We start from the raw sequence: 15,656 nt of genomic DNA on the forward strand, positions 1-15,656 counted from the left end.
TTTTTCGAAGAAGAAGAATAAATGAGCAATAAGCATAATTTACAAAAGAAAAAATTACTTAAGTTAGCAAAAACGCGTTTTATAGGTACTGATAAAAATTTCATTTAAATGATTTTTATTTATTTTCATACAAATTAAATATACATAATAATAAGTAAACGAATAATAATATTAATAAGTGATTTATAATTTTTATTATATAGTCGAGTCACAATAACTCGAAGCTCGAGGTAGATAAAAAATGGATTCAATTTATATATTATTTCAGATGCCTAACCCGAATTTAATCTCACCTAACCTTACCTCAAGAGAAAAAAATCAAGTTGTCAAGTGTTTCGAGTTATAGAGGCTCAAATAATTTTGACTCGACTGTGTCATATAATCGAGCCGAAAATGCATTACCATTTAGTGATGGTGACTGTAATGTAGACGTATAAAGATATTCTAAAGATATTCTAAGTAGATACTTTGAAAATAAAATGGAAATTCAAATGATATTTTGTTGGTAGGTAAGCGTTCATTTAATAATAATATAAGCTTTCCTAATCCAAATTCAACATAAAAAATATGTTGATAAAAAATAATGCCACCTTAATTTTATTTTATTTTTGGTGCCAATTGGCAATAGATAATACAATTACTGAATTATATCCAAATATGAAATAGGCAACAAATTGAAACCAGCAGCGCAGTTTTCAAAAGGTAGATGATCAAAGTCTGCAGCAACAACGATTTTTATATTGATATATACAGTCATATACCTATAGAATTCAGATTACGGATCGTATTTAAACGATTATTTCCACAAAAAAATATATTTCATAGGCACAAAGACGCTCGCATGCGTATAGACAATTGACATAATAGGTTATGGGCACCTGTAGCTGGCGTTCAAGTGGAAAATGTTTGTACATTTTATTAGCTGTTGCGGGGTAAGCAGGTACGCGCAAGAGAATACAAAAGCTACATCATAAATCATGTTTTTTTAATATTATGTTGCGAATGGACAATGGCAATTATTGTTACATTATCTCTTGTATTTACCTAGAGCTCAGTGGCCGTGCAAAAATTGAATTTGCAATAATGCTGCTACACTACGAATATTATGCAGATAACGAATCTCGACGACGTACTCGATACAATAATAATAATAATCATAATCATAATATAAATTGAACAATTCGTGAAATAAGTTCGGATGATGTGTACAGTAGTACGTATAATAGTATAATATTTCCATGTTATAGTATTGTTTATCTATTATTGCACACGGCGAACAGAGAGGAAACTCGCGTATTTCATCGATCTTTCCTCGTGTTTTCCACCCTGTATCAAAGATTACAATTACTAATCTACTTTGTTTTCGATGTGTAAGCTTGCGTATTTCTATCAAGTGGCCTAACCGCAGATAACCAATCTAATTTGTGTACAGGTATCCGGTATATAATAATCAAACGAATACGAATTTATACTTATGACTTCGCAATATTCTGAGTGCTAGGTTGATTCCTGCACAACGAACCAGCGTGTCAAAATCCAATTACTTTTAATATAAAATAAAATCAAATAGTGAAAATCGATATTAGTTTTGTGAAAACGCGAATTTTTTACTATTCCCGTTTTTTTTTTTTTTAGAAAAATGAAGCACAGAAAATTACAATGCCATTTAAAACTTGTGGGTATAGACAACAACAAAATGACTCATATTTATAACTATAATATATAACTCAACATAAATTTATGTTTTGAATCGTATAAACTATTACACTCGTCTTACTTTATATGTTTTGGCACATTTAGATATTCTGTTCCACCATGATGTGCTTCACTCAATTTCTGATTGGCAGTTCGTATTCATTTTCATCTACACTCGTGGCACAACTTCGAGAACCTTCGTCAACAATACATTTGACCGTCGAACAGGAATCTTGGATAAGTACGTGGATTATTGGACATTTGACATAATAATATTACTCTAGCACCTAGGTACCTATATCAAAGATATTGTTATATTTTTTCCAATCATATAAGAACTGTAGCTTTAGGTATTTGAGTAGAAATAAGTTTAAAAATGTATTCAAATACTTTTCTTAGTTTCGAATAGGTGCTTTAATATTGGTTTACTGTCTACGATAATTTTGGATTTATGAAGTAGGTACCTATACCATATCATTATCATATTATGCTACTGAATAACGTATACTATTTATAATTTAGAGTTGTACTTCAGTTTCATACGGTATATATGGCATTAAGTTAGCGAATACGCCCGGACAACTGACTCCGACAAATCGAATACAGCCGAGTCGAGATAACTCGAAAAACTTGACAACTCGTTTTTTTTTATTAATCACGAGGTCGGTTAGTTTAAATTTGAGTTCGGTATCTTGAAGCCATTTTTTATTGCCCTTCAACTTTGAGTTATCTCGACTAGGCTGTGTATTAAATCACGTGCCTATAAAGGTGCTTACCGTGGTACATTATAATAGTTGAGTCCCAAAATAACTCTGAACCAATAATGTAAAAATTGTATTAAAATAAAACTGAATTACCTCCTTCATTATGTCTGTCAAAATAATTAACATTTGCAAGGATCTTTGTCTCTAAATTTAATGTAATTTATTCATCAAATGTTTAGATTCAGAGCACAGCATGATTGGTTAAAGGTACAGTGACGAGTGTCGCTTGTTTTTTATAATAACCTTTTGGGGATGTAAAAATGTCTTAATCTTAAGAGTGGTTTGATAGCAGAAGATTTGTTCTAGTTGGTGCTTTGTGAGAATTAGGGAAAAACAGTAACATTTGTGCAAAAATTTAAAAATCGACGAATGAATAACAATACAGATGGGTACTCTGACTATTCACAAAAAGCTGATATTATTATTCGATCTTAGACCTGATGTTGTTTTGAAAATAGTTTTGCTCTCTTTGATCTTTTTATAGACATTTAATATTATCACCTTTAATTTGTTTTTTAGATGATCAAAATATTAGTATTCTGTTCTAAAATACTTGTTGACAAAGTATTTGAAATACTCGTAAACATTGTCAACTTTAAAATACTTCAACATTTTTAGTTGAAGTATTTGTATCTCTACGCAAATACTAATACAAATATAAAGATGCTTTATACAAGATTACCTCGAACCTATAATTCACTGTTTAAAAATGTAATTATGTTAAGTTGTTTCAATGTTGCAGAATCGTGTTCAACATTTCAAATTAGTAATAGAAAATAAAGAGGTAACTAAAAAAAATTAAAGAAATAAAAAAAAATTAGTAATTTATTTTTATTTTTATTATTTTTATTATTTATACAAGCTCCCTCAACTTCTAGGGTTATTGGTGTTTCTAAAATATGTTACATTTTAATGATTTATTCTAGCATACTATATATTTTTTTATTAGTGATACGGTAGGTTGAAATCAATTTTACGAAAATCTACATCAGAGATATATAATAATAATTAAATATATATTTTCATATATAATTAGGTACTATATAGTGGTCATAAACTTCATCAGATCAATACCAACGTACCAACAAAGACTGACATTAATAAGTTCATTGTAATCTTTAAACAGCTTAAATTTAGTCTAAATATTTTGAAACAAATTGAATTGATAAAATAATAATAATATACGTTATAGTTTAAAGTTCAAGTTCCTTTAAATCATATATTTTTAAACTACGGCATAATAACTAAATCAAGACAAATCGTAATTTTTCCTTTGGATATCCATTTTCGTCTAAATTTCAACTTCAAATAACTATAACAGAATGTTGCACAAGTATTTTTGATATTTTTTAGTTGCCATAAGGAAAACGTTACAAGTAACCTTGTATTACATTTTTAAACATTTGTAATGAAAATTGAAAATGTTATCAATTTTTACAAGATAATTTTTAATTTTGAACGAATTTTGCAGAAATTGAAACAAAAAAATTGTATCTTTATATATTTTAAATGTTATAAAATTAACTGGTGAGGATGTTAGGCTTTCAAGCTTTTTGACGAAGCATCAAAATTGTTTTCAACACTTACAGAAAAAAATTTAAGAAGATCAAAAACGTAAAATGCCTTGAATCAATTTAAAATAATTTTAAATACTGTACAAATTGAGTTGTGTATAGACAATTATTATTTAAGAAATACAGAATGTTTCAAGTTTCTACAAAATATACATTTTGTATTACAAGTATCTTAATAACAATAATCGCTATTTTACTTTTAAACATCGAATGTATAATTTACATTTGAACTTAAAATGCTCATAAAATATTTATACAACCTATCGTTTTTTTTATTATATAGTATCCAATTTTCCGGATTTGTCGTCAAAATTTAAAATTCTGACTCTAATAAAAAGTTCGTACTTTTATTTTCGACATTTTCTCATTTCTATTGAAAAACTTATGAGGAACATTGTATCAGATGTTCATGTTTTTTTAATGGCAGTCAAAAATTGTATCTTAAGTAAAAAAAAAAAGAAATTTAAAAATTGTACATGTCTTCAAAAAGCTTAAAAGGTGTCAAATTTATTGAAAATGCTTTATGTCTCTGCTGCTCTTCATTGAAATGTTTTTTGCATTGCACTATCTAAAAGCAAATATAAATAGAATGATACATAAAAAAAAAACATTTAATAATACATAATATTATATGACTGATCCATCTTTGGACTCTCGACTAATCTCAAGTATCTTCTAAAGTACTGTCCATATCCACTTCAGACATTTTAGGTCATAAATATTAATTTATTATGAGATTATCGTTGATGAATTATCTTTGGAACGTGCTATACATACGTGCTCATACTTTTATCTTAATTTGTAAAAACAGTATCGTTCTTTTTTCAGTAAACAAAATATGGAAATTCCCGTCTATTATTTTTCGTACACGAAATATATAATTGTGTGGTCATTATGTACAATACAAAAAGAAACTACTTTAAAAAAAAGGCTGATTGTATGTTTAAAATATGCCTATTTAGGCTAACTATATATGTTTATAAAAAACTCACTGTAATTTGATTATCCTTTTGAAAAAGCATCTAAATCAAGCAGTGAATAATATACACTAAATAGAAAATAGAAATAAACTATTATTAAGTAAATTTATAGCCAGTTCACGTGGATAACTTTTACCCATTCGCAATTATTCTTAACTTTTATCTCAACTTTAGTTTATAAGAAACTTATAAATACGTTTAAGATTTATTTTAGTAAGTGTTTTAATATTAATATTACTATAATGCTATTGATTTGCAATACAAATGTTTACAATTCATTTCAGCAAGTATTACGGTACTTATATGTCCTATCGGTTTACTCATAATTGGAATTCTAACGGACAAATTTGGTAGAAGAAAAACTATTCAAATTGTCTACGCACCAATGGCTTTAAGTTGGCTAATAATTACATTTGCTGAATCTTATACAGCACTATTGATTGGAAAAATTATACTTGGGATCCCGTTTGGTGAGTTTTCAAATATTTTATTTCTAATATTTATAGTATTACTCATACCTAGTCATAAAAAAATTAATTTCAAAAATATTCGATTACAATATTTGCATTACTATAAAACATGCGTGTCCTGTAGTGAGTCTGATAATTTAAAAAGTTGTTAACTATAGTATTTAAAAAAAACGCTCTATTATATTTTCTATTCGATATTCTAACAAAGATATATCATATACACTATGATTTATTAAGCATGACCGCTCCCCCCTTTTTTTCAACAATTCAGTTTTTCAAAAGCTGATTTTAAATTTACTTTTAGAACCCCCATTTTATTAATTTCTAGCTTTAAAGAAACTATACACTATAAATATATGGCTGGTGACGTAGTATATAATTGACTGTAAAGAGCTCATTCACTCCTAGACTTTCCTAGTCTGAAGTCACCAACTATAGTAAAAAAATGAAAATAACATGCATTCGATGCCTTAAAAAAAATTTTATTTATACATCTCAATATCTCATGCTTGTTTAGCCAAAATCTGTGATCATGAATAGGTACTTCAGTTAGGTGTAATCTTATGAGGCTCATGTTAGGTTATCATAAAGTATTAAAACCACTAAATATACATAATGCATGTTATGCTTATCAGAGTATAGTAATAAAAGTTATTATAATAACAAACTTAAAACAAATGGTTAATATTCAAAAACTATAAACATTTGAACGATAATTGTTATGAATTAATAACCTATTTTACCATCAATAATCAATCATAAGAATCCTTAAGCCTGATTAGAAAAAAAAACTTAAGATTCCATAATGACAATAAAGAAAATAATGGAAAAAATAAAATCAATAAAATCAAATTAATGAGGAATCATTAAATAAATACAAGAATACAATAGTTATTTCATAAACCACCTGCTAATATCTTACACTGTTTAGTGTTTGATAATGATTCTAAATTTAAGTTAGGTAATGGTAAATGCGATAATTTGATCAATATCTCGATATTAATATTATTTGTATGGTTAAGTATGGTCTTCGTTACATGAACTGTAAATGACTATGAACTGAAAAACTTGTGGAAAAGGTATAGTTATCTAATTAATTGTTGTAATGGACTCCACTTATCTCACAACAAGATTTTGCTTGGGCGTAGGGAGTAGGAGGAACCACTTGTAAATGCAAATATTTAATGTCATAAAGTCGTATTTAGTCGAATTAAATTAATAATTCCACTACATGCAAGCTAACTCGGTCGACTTCGCTCAACAGGGGTGAGCACGTGCATGTTTCTGTACATTTCCGAAATAACACCAGCCAACCTACGACCGCTGTACATAACACTGGTAACCATGACCGTGGGCCTGGGCATGATGGGGGAATGCATATTGGCCATGTTCTTCCGCTGTCAAACCATATCCGGTATCATGTTCGGGTTGTGCGTAATCAATTTCCTGACGCTGTTCCTGGTGCCGGAACCGCCGATGTGGCTCAGGGCCAAGGGCCGGGTCACCGAGGCGGACGAAGTGGACAGGTGGCTAGACTTGGGTCACATGACGCACACGTCGGCCACCGCGATGTCTCCACCTGCTGCTGCTGTGGTCGAACGGCCAAACTTGGCCACGGCGGTGGACGCCAGCGTGCCCGCAGCGGCCGCGTCGACACCGTACTGGTCACTGTTCCTGCGGCGCAACGTGTGGATGCCGACGGTGATCACGCTGACGTTCTTCGTCTGCCAGCAAGGTAGCGGGGTGTACGTGCTGCTGTTCTACTCGATGGACGTGCTTCGGGACTGCAAGGTGCCGTGGGACAGCAACACCGTCTCGCTGTTCCTGTCCTTGGCCAGAGTGATGGGCGGCCTGGGTTTCGCGGCCATGCACCGCGTCCCGCGCCGGACACTCGTCATGGTTTCCGGCGGATGTATGGCCGTGTCGCTGCTCGTAGTCGTCGCCTACATGAGGATATTCACCGGCGTCCAAGACCCACCGTTCGCAATGACGCTCATCATCGCATTCGTCATGTTCATGTTCTTCGCCCTGCTGGCCATTCTGCCCATGCCTTGGATACTGTGCGGCGAGGTGTTCCCGATGGCGGTAAAAGGTAACGATGATCGTGAATAAATCACCAGCTGCAGGGCCGTATTTAGGGGGGGGAGGAATTGGGACGTTTGCCCCAGGTGGCCAAATATTGATCTGTTTAGGGGGGGGGGGCGGGCACCGCTGTAGCCCGGTGTAATATTGTATCAATAAATATTTTTTGTTTTAGTAATGAATTTGTACTATGATACGGCCATAATTTGATGGTGTCACTTGTCAATCAACGATAAACTGATAAGTGCTAGCATAGAAATATGGAATATAATTATTTTAACATAACCACTGTAGTAGATAGCCAACCATGACATAACCATAAAGGATTATAACTAAAAAAGTGTTAAGAAAAATCAAAAAAGTGTGTCTATGTTTTGGTGGGGGAAGAGGAGGGGGCGTAAAAATATGGTTGATCCCAGGGAGCAAAAATTTTAAATACAGCCCTGACCAGCTTCAATTGTTCTTCGATTTGTCCGATATATTTAGAATAACATAAGTTGATAGAAAGAATGAAAAAATTGGCCATAACGAGGAGAGTAAAGTTGAGTTATGTTTGCCATGCAGTGCTAAAGTCGTCCGGAAGCCGGGCGTAGTTGTTACAGCCACGGTTGAAGATATTATGCAGGTTACTCGCCAGAGTATTTTTTTGATTCCAAGAGTTCACTTCGATTTCGGTCAATGAGAAGGCAGTTAAAGTTGCTCGAATATTTACAACAATAAAATGTTCCGTACACAATTAAGCCATGCACCGATTGTTTCAAAAAATGATCTCATGTTGTATTTCATTAAATGTACATTGCATATATTATACATAACCTACTATGCTTTAGATTCATTTGACTAATTTAAAGTTTTTATAATTATTGTTTCCACATTTTTTTCAGGTGTTATGAACGGAGTTGTACAGACATGTGGATATATTATGTGGTTCATGATTTGCAAAGTATATCCATCGCTGATCTCAAATTTAGGAGTAGAAATCGTTTGGTCAATATTCGCTTTCTTCTGTATATTAAACGTGTTATTTGCTATATTTATTATGCCCGAAACTAAGGGAAAAACTCTAGACGAAGTCTTGTTGTATTTCGAACCAGAGAAGAGAGTTAAGAAAGTCATCATTCCTTAAGACTACCTACGTTAATTTATCCACTTATGGAAACCGAACATTTTTATTATATTTTTTTATTGTAGTATTTAAGCATCGATACATAGATGTCGTTTTATTTATAATATACTATGTTATTATTAGTTATACTAATATTTTATTACCCATGTTGATGAAATATTTGTCAAATGATTAATAATTGCAAATCAACATCAGCTGTGACATTCAGTGATTCAAATCTTAATAGAATATAATATTATAATTTTTGTTGCCTCTAAAACTGTGCATGCACACTGTATATAAGATTATTGTTTATCATTAGGTAACTCAATTTTTTATTACATAAGCTTACTCACGTGGTATTAAATTGATATGTTTGTTTGTTCAATTAACAAAAAAACTAATTTGATATAATATACAGCGTAAGGAGTGTTACTTAATTTCCTTTTTATCTTTAATCTCAATTACTTAAGCTATTTTCAAAGACTATTTATACACTTTTAATGTCTTATTAATTATTTGTATATTTGAAGAGCTTCAATTAATACAATTTTCTATCAAGACTGAGACATGCATTTCGCGGTCAAAGCCCAAACACCAGATATTGAAATACAATTGACTAACGATTGGCCCCAGCAACAAACAGACAATTCACAACATTTCTGAAATTGACTTTTGCATTTGAAAACGATTTCGTTGAGGGAAATATTTTTATATTGATACACCAACCATACAAATCTGATTACTATATTCCGTAAGAATAAATGGGATAACGAATTTCGAAATGGCCACCCTGAAAATGTTCAAAATGTGGACTCTGGTTGTTACAAGGAACCTTTCAGTTATGAGTGTTTTTAGATCTTGATTAGGTTTTTTTTTAACTTTCAAAATTGTCATCAAACGTATAATATCCACTGTGGTAGTAAAAACTGTAATTGTTTGATTTATTTTCTCGTATTGAGTTTGATATGTGACTATCTGCACCAATAGTGTTTATGTGATCAAAATCATTAGCTGTATAAATTATGTTTTTTATGAAATGTTATTATGTATTCATATTAATTAATAAACTAACATAGTTTATTGTAAACTGTACCTAATGTATACCTGTATTTATACCTAATATTTTTATTATTCGTGATTTGATTTGTGAGAATTTCACAAAATAATAACTTCTTTTTCACAGTGTCTTCGCTGACCTAACACGGACTAGTCAGAAGTTTCCATAACAATATAAATTCTATAAAAACTATCTGGATTTGGTAGGAATTACTTATTTAAAATAATTCCGTAATAGATTATAGTGTGTACTTCAATACTCTATTCTTACCTAGTACTTACGTATTTATTTTGGTTTGAATGTTAGCCGATAAATTTCGTTCATCGGAAGGATAGAGGTAGGTATATAACATTGTTTGGTAAATATCCTAAACAAAAACTATCTGAGACTTTAGAGAGTAAATACTTAGTTTGCAGCTCAATCCATGGATTTCACACGGTTGGAATTTAACTTCATACACACATCCAAGGCTGGGCAAGTTAATGATATTTTTTAACTCAGTGAAGTTAAGTTAAATTAAAATCTAAATCAAGTTAATAGTTAAAAGTTAATTCAAAATGTTCTATCAATTAAACTAAGTTAAGAGTTAACTAAAATGTAATATTAACTTTTTAACTCAAGTTAAGTTAAAAAAAGTTTTTTTGTTTTCATATAGGAAAAATTAAAATATTCGTACCTAAAATTTTTCATGTTATTACACCAAAGAACTATTATTATTTTATGTGTTCAAAAAGCTAACAGTACTATACGGAAAATGTAGACTGATACCAGATTGTACAAACTCGAAAATGGTCGCGTTAGTTTAACCTAACCGCGTCTTTATATTTTAGTCGAAGTCGAAGTATAGGCTAGTACAATACTGAGTAGCGTATTTATTTTTATACCCATACAGTGATTACTGAATACTGAAGACTTATTAGTAGTTATTACTTATTACTAATACACGATAATTAGCTGTAGGCCTGTATGGGTAGTTAGATTATCAATAAGACAAGAACACGAACCGCGATTAAAGATATTTTTCATTTTTTCATCGTGACACGGACTAATATAATATTATAATAAAACCTGGAAATGACAGTATTAGTAGTTGTAACAGATATGTAATAATATGTATCGATATCGAATATAGAAACATGGTTTTACCACCACTAGTCACTAGGCGTCCATGCGGGAATTCTAGATTTCGGTGAAATCGACGAAAACGTCGAACTAATAATAAATTATACAAAAATAAACGGGGTATTACACTATTGCCACATAACAGTCTAGTCCGTCTAGCGTTATCTTCTATATAGATATTAATTCTTAATAATAAGTATAATATAATAATAATAATGTATAAAACAAATATAATATTACCAAAATAGTTTATAATAATTCATAGGAATATCTGTAGCTATAAGTTATAACCACCAACTGGCGACGATGGCAAAATAACAGGCATTGATAATATTCGTAATTTCATAATATAAGTATTTAAATTTTACACGAATTAAAAAAATTGAAAACACATAACATAATAATTAAAATTAAAATTAACTTAACTTGTTTAAATGTAAAATTAACTCAAGTTAATTCAAAGTTAATTTAAATGCTCCTAAAGTTATTAATTAAGTTAATAAACATAAAAAAAAAATAACTTAACTTTAACTTATTAACGCGTTAATGCCCAGCCTTGCACACATCCTTTTCTTCTTAACTATGAGATTTAAGAACTTGATTAATAGAAAAGGGCTTATCAGGTAAATTCAAGATATAAAACTACAAAAATATATAATAAAATTAAAATACGATGTATCTTATAGTATATAAAATTCATCGTTCACAATGTTTGTTATTGAACTCCTTCGAAACAGCTTGTCAAATTTTAATGACATTTTTCATGTACATTTAGTAGGTCATAGGCTATTTTTAAAGCCCTAGATATTAAGGTAGCCTTTTAATATTTGTCTCTATTTAATCCCTATTTCCCTTGGTCAAGGTATCAGGCGTAAACTGCTGGACCGATTAAGCTAATTCTCAGAAAAAGGTTCTCATGGAAGAAAAAATTAAGAAAAATTAGTTATTAATTTAAATAAAAGTGTAAATTGTATACCTATATACATATTGTACAGCACGGCGGCCCGAGAGTTTCCAGCAACTTGTAACCTGACCTTTTTGTTCGTCAAATTATGTGTTCCAAGCAGGTGGATTGCCTACCTGATAGTATAATGCTCATATTATCACAAGCGTGTCTCGTATAAAGTTGGCATTTTTAAAAGGCAACGAAGTGCACGGAATCAACTAGTATATTAGTATATAATATATATATATTAATTAATTAATTTTAACCGTACAATTACAAGAGGGTTGAAAAGTATGAGGTGGGTTATACACAAGAAATGTACAACTAAAGTATTCAAGAAGGGTGTTAACTTTTTAGAAATAGACCATTAAGTAAACTTTTTAAAAAAATCTAGTTTTTCATATTCTGCATTTTATTTTCAACACAGCAGAAAGTTTTAGGAAATATCATTTTTTTTATGATTTTTATACTAATTAAGTTATTGATAAATGATAATTCTAATAATGTCGGAAAAAAAATTGTCAACTACATTGTACGAAATAAAGTGTGATCATGATTGACTATTGACAAATTGTTCATGAAAACAGAAAATAATAATATTTTACTAGAGATAATGAAAATTTAGTTTTAGTCTTTAGGACAATAAGTGGACATTAAAACAAAAGAAAATAATATGTAACATATTTTCATTTTACCAATAGACAGTAAAAATGTTTCCTTTATTAATAAAACATTTGAAAAATATCTTTAACACAACCATGTACCTATATTGCCTATACATGACGCCGTCATTACCTTTTATGCTGAAATAAGACTTTAAAGCGTCATGGAAATTTTAGATTTATTTATATTTATTTATACTTACAAGTTACAAACATCAATATAAATTGAAAATAGCATACTAAAAAAAATATAGATTTTGATATTGCTTTGAGATTTCATATAATTATTTCATTTAGTCAATAATTATAAAATGAGTATTTAAAAAATAAACAACATTTTTAGTTTTTTACACATTAATAATATTATATGTTATTATTTTTCCATATTTTTGATTCTTATTAATACTTTGCTAATAAATAATTATGTTATTATATATTTACCCATTCCATAAAATGGGCAAAAGTAGTTGTACGTAGGGTTGCCTCCTTTGAAAGAAAGCAGCCCCGGAGATAGGCCGATAAGCAAAAAAAAAGGTCATCAGCTAGACGCTAGTATACACACCAGTACGTGGTAGTATAATCTAAAATCTATAGCTTAGTTGAAGTGAAATGATAAGTAATGAAATGCAAACAAAAAAATATTTATATAATCAGTAATCACATATTTTATCATTCAAAATTACAAATTATACTATAAAAATATAATTAAAAATCCCAAACAAGAAAAATTATTTAAATTTAAAATCATACTTAACATTATTTGTTGCACATTTTAATAATTGTTACCGGAAACTAATAAAAAAAAAGGCATAATAATAAAAACATGTCTATTTAAGACTATAAATCGTAGGTTATCTTATCTTTATCTCCGACCCGGAGAAAAATTCTCTGAACCCGGAGCCCGTAGATTTATACGTAAACCCGGATTCTCCGGGTGAAACCCGGAGAGGTGGCAACCCTAGTTATACGTTGCACATTCCAGGGACTGGGTACATTCCCCACGTTCGGGGAGTAACATAAATATTTTACAATGATTATTATTTTATTATAAATCATCGATTTAATTTTTTTTTAATTTCAATACAAATTTATGGTTGATAATTTGATAACAAAAAAAATCAATTTTGATATTACTTCTGATATCTTGGAGAATTTTTACGATTTGTATCGATATTTAAAATTGATTATGAAATTAATTTTGTGCCCTAGATTTTATTTCACAGCATCGGCGAGTTTACTTGAGCGAGATACTTGCACCCATTCTCGAACGTTAATCAATTTTATCAACGAAACAGAACTGCGTCATCTCATCTAAAATTATTAGGTACCTAAGAAAACAATGTACATATATAAATATATTTAGTAATTAAGTAATTTAGTGAAAATTAATTTAATGTAAATTCTGTATGTTAAAACCTTGTTGTTGATGACTCTAACAGTTTATAAAAATAAAAATATATATATTGTATGGAGAACTCTGTAAAAATTAAATCTTATATTATTGCAAACTTAAATTGAGAACTTGAAAATATTAACTTTTCCAAATCATAATTAAAATAAAAATTACGTGTTTCGTACGATCTACAAACATATTTCCACTGAGTTCAAAATTTCAAATATTGTTTTGAGAATCGAAATCGGACAACGTTAACCAACTTTAATTTTGTCAAAACAATAAGTAAGTTGTCCGAAAATTCGTATACTGAATGGTCTATAATGTATATAATGGACACTTGTTTGTTATAACGGACACTTCTGGTGTTTCTTTGATGGTACGTTATATTTGGTTTTACTGTAATAGTAATACAGGGTGCACACAATACAATTACAGGGAATAAGAAATATTTTCAATGATAAAACTGCTGGTTCTGCTGTATATAGTTTGCATATTATGCAATCAAAAATAAAATCAAGGTAACGTTAAACGAGTATTCAATGTAGTATAGATGCAAAAAAAACACAATGCCATGCGCACTCGAACTAGGACGAAAACCCGGTTCGTGTTGAGCATAGCTCTTATTTCTTATGTATTTAATATGATTTTGATCATACTTAGGTAATACTAAGTACTTACTCAATATATCTTACCTGAAAACCTCAGTAAAATATCAAAAATATCAATTGCCTAGATTATATGATTGAAAAAGCTAACATGGAAAATTATAGGTTACTTTTGGCTCAAGTTTTGGTTTTTTATCATGGTTCGATTTTTTTTGCTGATTCATAATATTGTTTTGTTGATAATAAATCAAAATCAATTAATTTTTAAGAGCTTACTTAACTCAAATAAAGGGAACTACATGTGTCAAGATAGATTTTTCTGGGCTGCTTTTATAATATAATTTTACAAAAATTACAAAATCAGACGATTTGTGGGCTTTGTTTTATTCTCTAGATAAAAAAAATATATTTTTATCTTGATCTGCATCTAAGTATTTTTTTATAAAATTATCTTTATGTTATCTAGATATTTTCTTTTATCTGAGCTCCGCACATGCTACTTTTAGCCTTCTAAGCAAGGTTTAACTTCAAACATTAACGAGTTAATAAGTAAAGTTAATTTAATTTTTGTTGATGATTATTAACTAAATTATTAACTTTGGGAGCTTTTGAATTAACTTTTAATCAACTTGAGTTAATTTTATGTTCGTAAAAGTTAAGTTAATTTCAATTCTAATTATTATGTAATATATGTTTTCAAATTCGTACAAAATATAATTACTCGCCTACATTATGAAATTACTAATATTATCAATGCCCGTTATATCTATTTTATTATTATAAAATTGAAAATAATGAACAATGAATACAATTTCAAATGTGTATGCATATGAATTTTTTTTATTCATTAAAAGTATTCTTTTTTTGAAAATTATATGAACTATTGAAGGAATACAAATTGCTGGTGCACATTTATAAGTCATAAGCATGTTAAACAAATTTGTACCGTTACCTTTTGAAACACTTAAAATAATTATAGTTTTTTGGTCTAATAACATAAACAATTTTAGGTACCGATTATTTTTATTTTACCTATATGAAAACAAGGCATTTTTTTTAACTAACTTATCTTGAGTTACTGAAAATTGCAGTACCTAATAAAAATAAGTACTCCACAAACTATTATATTATACAATTTCTCAGGTTTTCCATTTTTAGTATTTTTTAAATGTTTTTTTATTTTCTAAAAAGAAAA

The 15,656-nt window shown here is 29.5% G+C and overlaps 1 protein-coding gene across 2 annotated transcripts; it reads left to right on the forward strand.

The window, feature by feature from the left end:
* Window positions 1-1,234: 1,234 nt before the first annotated feature.
* Window positions 1,235-9,765, forward strand: LOC111033226 (facilitated trehalose transporter Tret1-like). 2 transcript variants are annotated; one of them, XM_022313873.1, is made up of 6 exons: window positions 1,235-1,432; window positions 1,636-1,675; window positions 1,801-1,936; window positions 5,298-5,483; window positions 6,748-7,575; window positions 8,450-9,765. In XM_022313873.1, exons 2-6 carry the CDS (start codon window positions 1,640-1,642, stop codon window positions 8,689-8,691), a joined length of 1,428 nt encoding a protein of 475 aa, XP_022169565.1. In that variant the 5' UTR covers window positions 1,235-1,432; window positions 1,636-1,639; the 3' UTR covers window positions 8,692-9,765. The 2 variants fall into 2 exon arrangements, with proteins under 2 accessions (XP_022169565.1, XP_022169564.1); XM_022313872.1 differs by lacking the exon at window positions 1,235-1,432 and having other exon boundaries at window positions 1,460-1,675.
* The last annotated feature ends 5,891 nt before the right edge of the window (window positions 9,766-15,656 follow it).

Source organism: Myzus persicae, unplaced genomic scaffold, assembly GCF_001856785.1.
Source record: "Myzus persicae strain clone G006 unplaced genomic scaffold, MPER_G0061.0, whole genome shotgun sequence".
Taxonomy (NCBI): domain Eukaryota; kingdom Metazoa; phylum Arthropoda; class Insecta; order Hemiptera; family Aphididae; genus Myzus; species Myzus persicae.